The sequence below is a fragment of the Malaya genurostris genome, chromosome 3, assembly GCF_030247185.1.
Source record: "Malaya genurostris strain Urasoe2022 chromosome 3, Malgen_1.1, whole genome shotgun sequence".
NCBI classification, from domain to species: Eukaryota; Metazoa; Arthropoda; class Insecta; order Diptera; family Culicidae; genus Malaya; species Malaya genurostris.
The window spans coordinates 198,428,320-198,440,271 of record NC_080572.1 but is presented as its reverse complement, the minus strand read 5'-3'; the positions used below and the strand labels follow the sequence as shown (position 1 = coordinate 198,440,271).

General features: G+C 36.7%; 2 protein-coding genes across 3 annotated transcripts in view; one reads left to right on the top strand and one right to left on the bottom strand.

Annotated features, from left to right (window-relative positions):
- Positions 1-157: 157 nt before the first annotated feature.
- Positions 158-964, bottom strand: LOC131433695 (nucleoside diphosphate kinase). The gene is made up of 2 exons (XM_058600232.1): positions 736-964; positions 158-592 (listed from the first exon to the last, which is right to left on the bottom strand). Exons 1-2 carry the CDS (start codon positions 907-909, stop codon positions 260-262), a joined length of 507 nt encoding a protein of 168 aa, XP_058456215.1. The 5' UTR covers positions 910-964; the 3' UTR covers positions 158-259.
- A 4,594-nt stretch (positions 965-5,558) lies between these two features.
- LOC131433679 (UDP-N-acetylglucosamine--peptide N-acetylglucosaminyltransferase 110 kDa subunit) overlaps positions 5,559-11,952 on the top strand; it is a 60,393-nt gene continuing 53,999 nt past the window's right edge. Inside the window, exons 1-2 of one of the 2 annotated variants that reach the window (XM_058600202.1) lie at positions 5,559-5,842; positions 6,978-7,233. In XM_058600202.1, coding sequence (XP_058456185.1) covers positions 5,708-5,842; positions 6,978-7,233 — 391 coding nt within the window. In that variant the 5' untranslated portion in view covers positions 5,559-5,707. Of the gene's footprint in view, positions 5,843-6,639; positions 6,883-6,977; positions 7,234-11,952 lie in introns of those variants that run through there. The other variant, XM_058600203.1, reaches the window with a different exon arrangement.

Below are 11,952 nucleotides of genomic sequence, written 5' to 3'. Positions count from 1 at the left end.
CAATCATTTACTGGATTAGTTTAAATCAATAGACATTCTACATGCTTGCTATTGTGACTTGAAATTATTTTAACCTTCGTCAATGACACATCGCTCGAAGTGTTCGCATGACCTTTTACCAGATAACGCAATCAAGGAAAAATTCAATAAATTGCACTTGTTTTAATCGGTCTTGCATTTTATCATATATTTCCTTACAATTTTTAGTCTTCTGCCATCACTAGGTACTTTCTTGTTATTGATAGTGCAGAAATTAAATTTATTCATACACCCATCCCTCGTTGGCTGGGGTCCATGCAACCAGTTCTTTGTCGGTAAACCAAAGAGCGATTTCCTTGTTAGCAGACTCAACGGCATCCGAGCCGTGAATGATGTTGCGACCGACTTGAATGCACAGATCTCCTCGAATTGTACCAGGTGCAGAATCAGCTGGATTCGTGGCACCCAGAATCTGACGACCGGTTTTAACCACATTCAATCCTTCCCATACCATCGGAACAACCGGTCCGGAGCTCATGTAACTGACTAGACCGGGGAAGAAAGGACGAGCAGATAGATCGGCATAGTGCTTCTCCAGCAATTCCTTGCTTGGCTGGGGGAAAAATAAAGGAAAAGCAAACATTGTCAAAGAAAAATCAATTCCGTAAAACTAATCTTATTAGTAGTATACCACGAGGCAACCATTCTATGTAAGCATTTCTTGGTTAGGTTATAACGTTTGAAATCTTCACTTACCCACATAAACTTCAGAGCGACCAGCTTGAAACCCTTTTGCTCAAAACGTTTGATGATTTTACCAACTAGTCCCCGCTGAACACCATCGGGTTTAACCATGATAAAAGTACGTTCTTTGTTGGCGGCCATAGCTGTAGAAAATAATGAGAAAAATGCAAGAATAGATCCGATCATATAAAATGCACAACACGGAATGTATCTCTGGCGAAAAGTGAAAACCAGTGCGGCCAGATATATTCCTGAAGTTTTCCTAATCCCTACACTGATAAAATTTTGCTCATTGAAATCGAAATGAGAAAACATCCAAACTTCCGAATAAAGTACGATTCAGACGGTCCGGCTTCTTCCGTCACCGTCACCGGAACGTCAACCACAGACTAACAGACAGGACACTCAAATTAGATTCTTCGATCATTTTAACGGTCATTTCGAATATTTCTCTATTTGGGACAGTACTCACATGTGTCATGATGGCGCCACGTTACCCTATCAAAAACATCCTGTCTGTCATCTAGACTGTGTTTATTTTTTCATTTATCAACAGAGTTGCCATTCATACAGAATTACCTGTAATGTATTGATTTGTATACGTCCATGCGAATTTCATGCAGGATACAGATTTAATACATATTGCCAAAACTATATACATAATTGTGCCTACTTCTCATCCTCCAACGTAATACAAAACCCGAACCCGTTCTGTTACAATATTTACTTGCTTCTGGTCTGCCACCACTTAATTTCGGGTGAAAACTACCAACACAATAAAAAATAGTCTAGATGAACAACGTGGAGTCGAATTAATGGTTACCTTCCAACATCGCGAAAAAGTTAAATATATTATCAATGTAATCCAATAATTTATTGTGACGATTCATTTTCGAATATTTTGATGAAATCAGGCATCCCTGCAAGCAGCTGATCGGTGTTGACAAACGAGGGGAAACCAACTAGTAAAAAAACTTTTACATAACACAAGGGGTGTACAGATAGTAAATAGTTCGCGCAGTACAATATAGGTGGAACTAGTGCATCACGAAAAATTATTTTTATAAGAATTTACTCATACTGTCATGTCTGTTAGTCTGTGCTATGGATCCTACTGACACTAAGAATCCTTCCCAGTCGGGACTCAAACATACGCAAAATCGTTACACACATAAACTGCTCAATTCTGGACTTCTTCACAATCAATAAAAGCGCTGGTATGGTAACGATGAAAATAACAGACGATGTGAAAGATTTTGTCAAGCGTGAAAGAGAAAGAATTTTTCGAATATAGAACAACACAAAAACAAATTACTCTTTCTCTTTTGCTCTAACGAGGCACAATGTAAACGTCAAACTTTTCGAAACGTAAAGGCAACTCGCCCGCCCGATTTGCACGACGGGCGAATTTACTGGGTATGTTCATTTGAATCTAGCATACAAGAAAGAAAACATCACGCCTCCATTTTTCTAGCGTTCCTCTACACTTCTACCTCTACATAAGCAGATAATAATAATTATATTTGCGAAGCAGATAGTTTTTTATTTCACATCTTGTCACGAAATATTAAAATCTGTGTCCTTCCAATTTGTATGTTTTCCAGCTCCACGAGTAATTGCGACGTTGTGCTTTGCAAAATCGAAAGGAGGTATTAGGTGATAAGTGCTTTACTGAGTTTCAGTAAAAGCTAGCTCACTATTCGAAATCTCGGCAAACGGATATGCTGATTTCGGTATATTTGTTGTTTACTGACAAATTCAACATAATATTATGACAAACTTCGGCAGAAGTACGTGCTTTAATGAGATATCAGTATAATACTTTAATGAATTTCGGAAAAGAGCATGTGGATTACTCAGCAAAATGTCATGTTGCCTAATTCTAATTCTAATTCGGCATTTCAATATCGAGAATCGGTTTTAGGTGTGTAGCATCAGAGATGCCAGGTCAGATTTCTTGTATAGTGCTGCAGTGCACTTTTAAAAATCGAGGTTTTCGCAGACATTGGTCAAAATTTACAGACTTTTGAAAAGGTTACACCATTTTTTTTAGCTCGCCAAACCAGTTTTGTGTTTCAATGTTCCATACTTAAAAGAGAAATGAAACCCGTAGACATTTTTACAGACTTTTGCAACCCTATCTGAATGGAAAAATCACCTAAAATAAAAAATCATTGGTAATCTAAGATCACATATCTAATCACTGATCTTGTACATAAAGAATCACAAGTGATCTTAGCCAGAGAAAATATTTTCTTTGCGAAATCACAATTGATCTGATCTCTAAGTGTTTTTGATTTTGGTATGATCATGATCATGTTAAGTCGAGATCATTAAAGTTCTAAATTCTAAAAAATCACTACTGATACGATCGGGAATGACTGATGTAGGAAATCAAGTCTGGTGATAAGAAGTGTTAAAGGGGCATTCTCCAAAGATACAAAATTGAATTTAGAATTTTGTTTTGGAAGCCTCATTGGCACGCGTTATCCTTAGCTATAAATTAGGATTGCTGTTGTCACGAATTTCCATATCTCTCAGCGAGTAGATCAATCGTCACTCGAGTCTGATCTTGATCATATGTGATTTTCCTCCACCAAGATCATAGCTGATCGAATTTTCCAATGATTGATCTTACATGAATCAAGACTATTTTTACCCATTTTTCTAACAGTGCCAGATATGTAACGAACAACTACAAATGAGAGCCTCTTTTTGTTTACTTTCTTTTTTTTTTATTATTACCGTTACTGCAATTTCTCGAAAGTTTTCAATATAAATCGAGAACTTATGGTTTTACCACAGACTAACAGACAGGACAATCAAATTAGATTCTTCAATCATTTTAACGGTTATTTCGAATATTCATTTAGTTGGGACAGTACACGCATATGTCATGATGTCGCCACGTTACCCTATCAAAAACATCCTGTCTGTCATCTACACTGTATTTATTTTTTTTTCATTTACCAGCAGAGTTGCCATTTATACAGAATTACCTGTAATGTATTGATTCGTATACGTCCATGCAAATTTCATGCAGGATACAGATTTAATACATATTGCCAAAACTATATACATAATTGTAATACTTCTCATCCTCCAACGCAATACAAAATCGAACCCGTTTTGTTACAATAATTACTTGCTTCTGGTCTACCGCCACTTAATTTCGGATGAAAATTACCAACACAATAAAAAATAATAATGGTGAGCAACGTTGCGAAAAATAAATGATTACCTTCCAACATCGCTAAAAAAGTTAAATATATTATCAACGTAATCCAATAATTTATTGTGATGATTCATTTTCAAATATGACTGTCGATTTGTATGATAATGTATACGATTCACACGATCCGTCTCCTTCCATCATAGTCAACCTCTGTCACCGTCACCGTCAACATTAATTACATGCATTCTTATGGAGCCATTCCCACGTAACGTCACCGTCACGGAACGTCTTGACGGACGGAGCGTGTGAACGTTCCGGTAAAGAAAGTATTATGTACGATTCAGACGATCCGGCTTTTTCCGTTATCGTCACCGGAACGTCAGCCTCCGTCAAAATTAGTCAAATAAGTTTTCCCTTTGCGCATTCACACGATCCAGCAGAGATCCGGAACGTCAAGGTCCGTCAACGGCAAGCTCTGTCAACATTTCTCCTAAAGAATATTTGACGGACTGTGACTATCGCACACATGCACGATTCATATGATTACGGTATTGAGCTGACGTTTGTTATATATGTATTCGGTGTCAAGATCCCACTCTTAAACAAAATATACCATATATAAGTAATTAAACTTATCAGTAGATTTGCAAAGTACGTTATGTTGATTGTTTTGTTTTGTTATTTATTCGATTAAAAGGTAGACAAACAACAGATCGATTGGCTTCAAAAGCTCCCAGATTTTGTATTAGTGGAATAAAATTGTGCAAAACTAAGTTCTTCAAATTCTTCGTGTGAGAAAATGACATGACGGACACGGATAGGAAACCGGATCGTGTGAATCGGAATGACGGTGACGGTAGAAGCCGGACCGTCTGAATCGTTAATTTCCAGCGAATTTCAATAGTTTATGCTGGCGTTCTAAGAAGAACTACATTATTAACTAGTTCTGTATATCCGAAAAACTTGAAGATTAAAATTAATATATTCAGCTAAACAATTTTATTAGGAATAAACTGAAAATCATCACGAAAAGCAAAATCGGAAAAGAATAGAATTGACAGTTCAGTCCGCATCTTCTCACTCGATTCTGGTCATCGCAACGTGTCGATATCCGAACCAAAAGGTTTGGAGGCGAAATTTATTCGAAATCGATTGTGGCACTGGAGTTGGAATTTATTCGGAACTCATTATGATTTTCACGTGAAATTTTGGATAAAAATTTTTCGCCGATTCGGTATTTATTCGGAATTTATTCGGATTTGATAATGTGAGAAGCAAAGAATCCGTCAATTGCTTTTAGGCCCTTTTGAAATGTTTATGTCAAACCTTTAAATAAATCGACTGGCATCCTTGGTTTTACAAGTGATATAAAAACGATATTTATTTCACAAATAGTTCCGTTAGGCAGCGATGTCAGATCTACGGAAATCTCCGTAGATCTACGGATTCGAACATTTTCTACGGATCTACGTAGACAAAATCTACGGAAATTGGAATTTTTCTACGGAAATCTACGGAAATTACAATTTATCAACGGAGAACTACGAAAACTAGTTTTGTCTGGCGAGCAAAAAAAAAGCTTTTCACCGTGAGAGCTTCCGAGAAAAATGCCATCTACGGAAATGACAAAACTACTATCTGGCATCGCTGCCGTTAGGTAATTGGCAATTGCTTTCGTGGACAAACCTGTAATGGAAGGCGAGTGGAAAATATTCTTTTAGACGATTTTTTGGAGTGGCTGGTATATTTGTATTGGTGGTGATAGATCATAGTGATTGAAGAAAAAACTAGCGAAAGCGACACGTTGCGATGTCCGCAGCACAATTCAATGCCGAATCAGACATAGAAAAGTTAAATAATTATCAAACTGTGTACTATCTTTTGACCGATAAAAGTGCTACATCTAACAACGACCAGTTCGAGAAAAGTCCCCAACCTCAAACGGTAATATCTCAATTGTCAATATGGAGACAATTAAATTGTACCTAATCAGGAAATGAAATGTGCTAGATACCCTAAATCAGTGATTAAGATTTTTGATAAGATGGATTGTCATCGGTCCTAGCCAGAAGAAGAAAGAGTTAATTTTTCACAATGGTCATGTGTTCCTGTATTGTGCAGTATTTGTTTTTTTATGGTTATTATAAATTGTCTCGTCGAGTTTGATAAACTCATTCACACACATAGTATAGAGTATTTCGACAACAATAATTGTGTCATAATTTTTTATACTCTGCAGTATTGCGGCAGATTTAGTACTGCCACTCGAAGAATTATCGTAAAATAACTATTCAGCTAATTGTTAGTGAGTGTAGAAATTTTTGAATGTATAAGTTACAAAAGTTATCATATATATTTTTCAGCCTCTTACGTGAAACCTATCAACGTTTCATCAAGCCAAAACAGAAATTTTATTATCTATCATTAGGGGTTTTATACAATATTTGAATAATAAAACAAGAATTCCAATGTAAGTTCACGAAAACCATAAAATGTTGGAATGAAAATTAAAATAGTAATTCATACAGAAATTAAAAAATTTCGAAAATTTCGTGAATATATTGAATCGTCAAGTAGAATAAAAAAGTAGCATACTGAGTATTTCTTTTTTTGCTTTTTAAAATCGAAATTGTGTGTTCAAATCACACTGCCTACATAAACAAGTTTGTATTACAATTATTTTGCTATGCTGTCTTAAAGTATGACGTACCCTCCCCTATTAATGTTTTCCCCTATTTGAGTGTGAGTGAATAGCGCAAGACCAACACAGTGTACATCAGTCAGTAACAGACAGAGGAAGCAGAAGCAATCGTGAATAGTTAGCAGGGAAAAAACTTCGATAACATGGCGACTGGCATTTTTTCTTCCTATCGATGTGTAAATCCGTGATATTGGGTGATTGGTTGTTAAAATTCAAAGTATTTTAGGACTACTGTAAGGGACATTAGTGCGCGACAACTAAATTAACATCAGTTACATTAGGTGTAAGCTTTCCAACAATTGTGTGCTGTAATGGCGTTTTCATTTGTCTAATTGATTCATTTTTCATCAATTTTAAAATCTCGGTACATTCGTGAAGATAACACCATCCGATAGTGCTGCTGGTACAGTTGTGATCAAACGCAGAAAAATCGAACTAGTGCAAAAAATGCAAGGTCAAGTTCCTGGCACACAGGCGGCACAGCCTCCGCTGCCGCAACAGCAAATTCAAGTGCAGAACCAGCCTCAAACCGTGGTTATCCAGCAGCAACCACAGGCCGTACAGGTCCAACAACAACAGCAAGTTGTGCAGAACAATGCGAAAATCGATCAGGCCCATCCGTTGTCTTCTGTCGGTAAGTAATTTTCAATATTATTCTCAAGCATAATGAATTTCAATGTCTATGTTCCATTACCATGCATAGTTTCAATTGCCTTTTTTCTCCTGTTTGCTGTAATTTTCCACTGCAATCATCCTTCAACAATACTCTGAAATAAACATGATTTCATTACGTGTCGCGGTTGCGCCCGGCAAGCTTCAGTAATGATTTTTTCGTCCTTCACAGCATAATTTACTGCGTGTAGGTAACTACTTGTCTTTTAAAAATAGAATAACTTTTTCGAAGAGGCTTTTTAAGAAAAAATACTGTATCAATTCAAATGAACGCCTTACGTTCATTTGAATCTTATATTTCCAAAACATGAACTTATCTTTGGTGAAACAGAAAAGGAGTAATTATCTTAGTTTACAATTATTATTTGGCATCTTAGAGCAGAACCAGTGTACCGCAATGGATGAACTTTAAAATGCTTTGGCTACTTTTCACAACTATTGGCACATATAGTCATTCCTGGGATACTTCAAAGTGGCTCTAACTTATGAAAAGTGCTTCGAGTGTTGGTATAATATCGATTCTTGTGTATATGAAACATAATTTCCTCGTTACATACGAAAAGTTTCGATTTTATTCAATTTTTCCCTAGTTCGATAAAGTGATAGTAGATAGAGTAGATGGATTGTCGTATCGGAAGTCGGATAAAGGCACTTTACCGGAGAGTTCTGGCTCACACAATAATATGAACTGCATTGAGCTAAACGGGACAGTCAATCCTATCGTTTCATATTATGCAAGCGCACAAAAATTGCTGTGTGTCGAGACCGGTTCGCAGAGATGGCATTTCACCAGAGCGATACACGCTGGAGTCAGATTCTTGTCCACACCGAGGATGCAAAAAACGAAGCACCGCACAAAGAGGAAAGCGCACTTCTTCTCAGTGTCGAATAGACAGCATTTGAGTGTGTGCTTGTGGTTAAAGCAGCTGGCGCGAGTGAAACACATTCTCTTCGCATGAATCGCTCACACGCGCTCTCGTCTAAATACACCCAAGTGACCACTGGCGCGTGATGGTGAGCGAACACTTCTGTGAACTTCAATTAATAGAGAGTAGATCTGGCATTACTATGAAAAATTTGCAAGGAAAACCGAAAATTTTACGATAAATTGTTTTATTTTGCTGATTTTGCGTGTCCACGCTTCTTCTACGCAAACCATACAGCAGAGTGCTCACCGGCGTGTACACCTCTGTGAAAGTATCTGCATCCACCTCAGAGAATTTATTAGCTAATGCTCTAGCACTTTGGTGCGATTCAGTGGAAGAGGTAAAAGGAAATAAACAAACGCACTCATGATGCGTGCACACTTTATACATGTGAAAGAGAAGAGCTCTCGTTGAAGTTATCAGTGCGAGGGGAGAAATTTTGCTTGCTCTTCGTCACACAGAGTAGGTAGACATCTCTGCCGGTTAGTAACCCGTGACTTTCTTTCATAATCCGGTAGTCGACTCGATTCTATGATTCTCGATTATTCCGGTAGTCGACCGTTCAGGTAGCAAGGTTCTAAACTACCGAACAATATCCAAGAGTTGAATGAACAAACGAACAGTAAAGGGATTTTCAACAGACAGACTGCGTCTTCTGAGTTGCAGATAATGTAGTAGATCTTAACAATTTGTGGAACGTTCATTTAGGCCCGTCAATCTTACATTAGCACTTTACACAAAATAGTTGTTTCCTTGTATGTTGTATATACATGCAAATAACTTTAGTCCAGAACTCAGGGAGGTGTAAACTCAACCGATCTCCGATGAACCATTTCACATGCGGAGCAAATCGTGTCCCGAGGTCACCGTTCCATCGATCAACCCTGCCTCAATGCAATGTTCGCATCAAAAGGATTCAATCGTTCCATAAAGATTTCGTAATTTGTTTATATTTTTCAGTTTTCTATACACGATTAACATTTTCGGATCTTGCAAAAACTCCAGTTTTCAACCAATGTCCTATTTATTACCCATCTTATCAACATATTCAGTTTTCTGAACCGGTCAATTACACTCTTGGGACATAGTATGATATTACACACATCTGATAAACACTAATAATGAGAATAGAGAAATTAATTATTCCCAAGCAGTAACTCTTACTCATAAAACGTATTTTGCATTATATGTGGAATCATTTAGTGATAAAATGAAAAATGCTAATCTATGCATTAGCAAGGAATGTTACATGCGAATTTTATCAAAACAAGTAGACTAGAAATCTGGATAATTTAAAATCACATCAAGGGGTCCAAATTCACTTAAGCAATAGGACGTCAAACCGAACCTTGACCTATTTGAATGATTTTTTAATATTTTTGCGTTTCAAATGAGTGATTACATACAAGCCAATTTGCACCCTACCCAGAGTACGATCGCAGCTACGGTTAAGCCTGGTATAAATAAACGATATAAATTGGAATTAAAATTAGCACCCTCTCATTCTGAAACTAACGCAGAAGACGATAGCACCCAGTCGACGCCTTTCTATTGGCCAAATATCATCATAGAGTCATGGGAAGGCATGAGATAGGAACCTGTGAGCACTAATCTCATCTTTTGACGACAGTAGGTTTGAGGTTGTAGGCGCTTAGACATGAAACCATGTTGAGTATCGACGATATTGGCTTGCAGTAGTTGGAACTTAGTGTCAGTAGGGCCAATATAGGCCCAATATTCATCTCAGTAGAGTCGCAATATTGTTTTGCTGATTCGACTTTTAATCGGCAAATTCTGATAAAATCGGACACAATATGTTTGCTTGGGCTCTAAGAAGCAATGCCGCAGAAAAATGGTACAATGCATGCACGCTTAAAATAACGGGCTTACTTGCGTTCACTGCTCAGTTTACATTTTGTGTTTGAGAATTCACTTAAAGGATCTGCGTGAAACAATACGAACCTCATAAAAATAAACTCGTGCAAATACTGCGAAATATTTTTCATTTTTTTTTCAAAAAATCTCTTATAAAATTGTCTTGTTTAAAATATGTAGGTGGATCAATACAGCCTGTGTTGTTATATCTATGAAACAAATTGAACAAAGTGGTCGAACAAAGTAATGGTCTTCTTAATTTATAGTCGAATTAATTTTTCGGATTTCGCTAGCTCTCGGAATATTTAAACAACAGGAGCCAAGTCAAATATATAAAAATACATTCAGAAATATTCATACATTGTAAATTGTAACTTTGAATTTGTCAAACGAAAGTTGTAGCCGTGGTTGGTGTTTTACGACGTCAATTCTCTGTTCATTATCTTTATGTTTTCAATTGTCTATCAGCCGGTGGGTAAAAAATACTTATACTTCTTATTGGCTTTCAAACGCAAAACTCAAATCAACTCCGCGCCTTCTATGTTTCACTTTATGGACCAAGAAAATGATGATGTTAGCAAATTATCACATAGAGAAATATAAAAATCGAGTATTAAATGCGGAAATAGTTACTAAAATAGTAATTTTTCCTTAAACAAACCAACGGAATGGGTAAAATTTTTGCATTCATTCAACTTTTGCATAAAAAGTAAGCCTTTAATATCTTCAATACTAAACTATATTTATATATTGATGCTAAGTGAGGTTATATCATCAATTTTCGTAACAGAAATAATGGTTTAAACAACTACTGGGTGGAATAAACGGGCAGACCAATTATTTCAGAGCGGTGTTAACAAGTAAAGTCAATATTATCAATCTGTAGGTCATTCTGAAAGCAAAACACTTAGATTTTTTCTCAAGCGGAATATTAAAAATATTGGGTGAAATTTTAATTGATAGAAATCAATATTTTTTCCCTAATTACAACAGAATATTCTTTGATTATTCGAATTTCAACTACAAATAAATAAAAATTCACTGTAGAATAAGTATTCCTATGTATTTTGACAGCTTCATTCGAAAACATCATCGTTTGTACAACAGCACCATCTACATGTCGAACTGTCGTTAGAAGGCCAATTATGAAATGAATATGCCTAAGGATCAAGTAACCATTTTAACAAAGATAAACTCAAGATTACAATATCCCATACGATTCATTAAAAAATGTTGGGTTAGTAATCGTGAACCAGTAATGTTATTGACTCTCCGTTAATAAGCGTCGACTAGTTCCGACGGGAGCGGGTAACTTCGCCGAAAGTCATTTCGCCGAAAGTCATTTCACCAAAAGGGTTATTTCGCCGAAAGGGACATTTCACCGAAAGGGACTTTTCGCCGCAAGGGTAATTTCGAATACATCTACATTATTTTTTGTGTTATTATGCTCGCCGACCCGCCGTCGGAAGCGGCGGCCTCTTGCATACAAGCCTGTAACCGCCTCGATTGCCCAGTCTACTCAAAGCTAGGTTTCTTCGCTTTAGTTAGGTCCGAACGAGCGGTAGCGAGGTCGGACAGCACACGAATCAAATCGATGTGGCGAAGCCGCATTAGATATTTTTCCACTTAGTAAACGGAAAATACCACATACATTTGCTTGGTAGATACACCTATACAATTGCTTTGATGCTTAGTGGCTAATAGTCAACAAATTTCCTTGGGAACTCCGCTCTGAAGTTCATGAATCAATCTTTATTCAAGAGTACAAGAGTCAATATTTCTTCAAGAAATACAATTGTAGATCAAAACGGGCGTTAACGTGTTATCATTCATTTGTTTTTATTTTAAATCAATTTCAATTGTAATATTAAGACAATTGC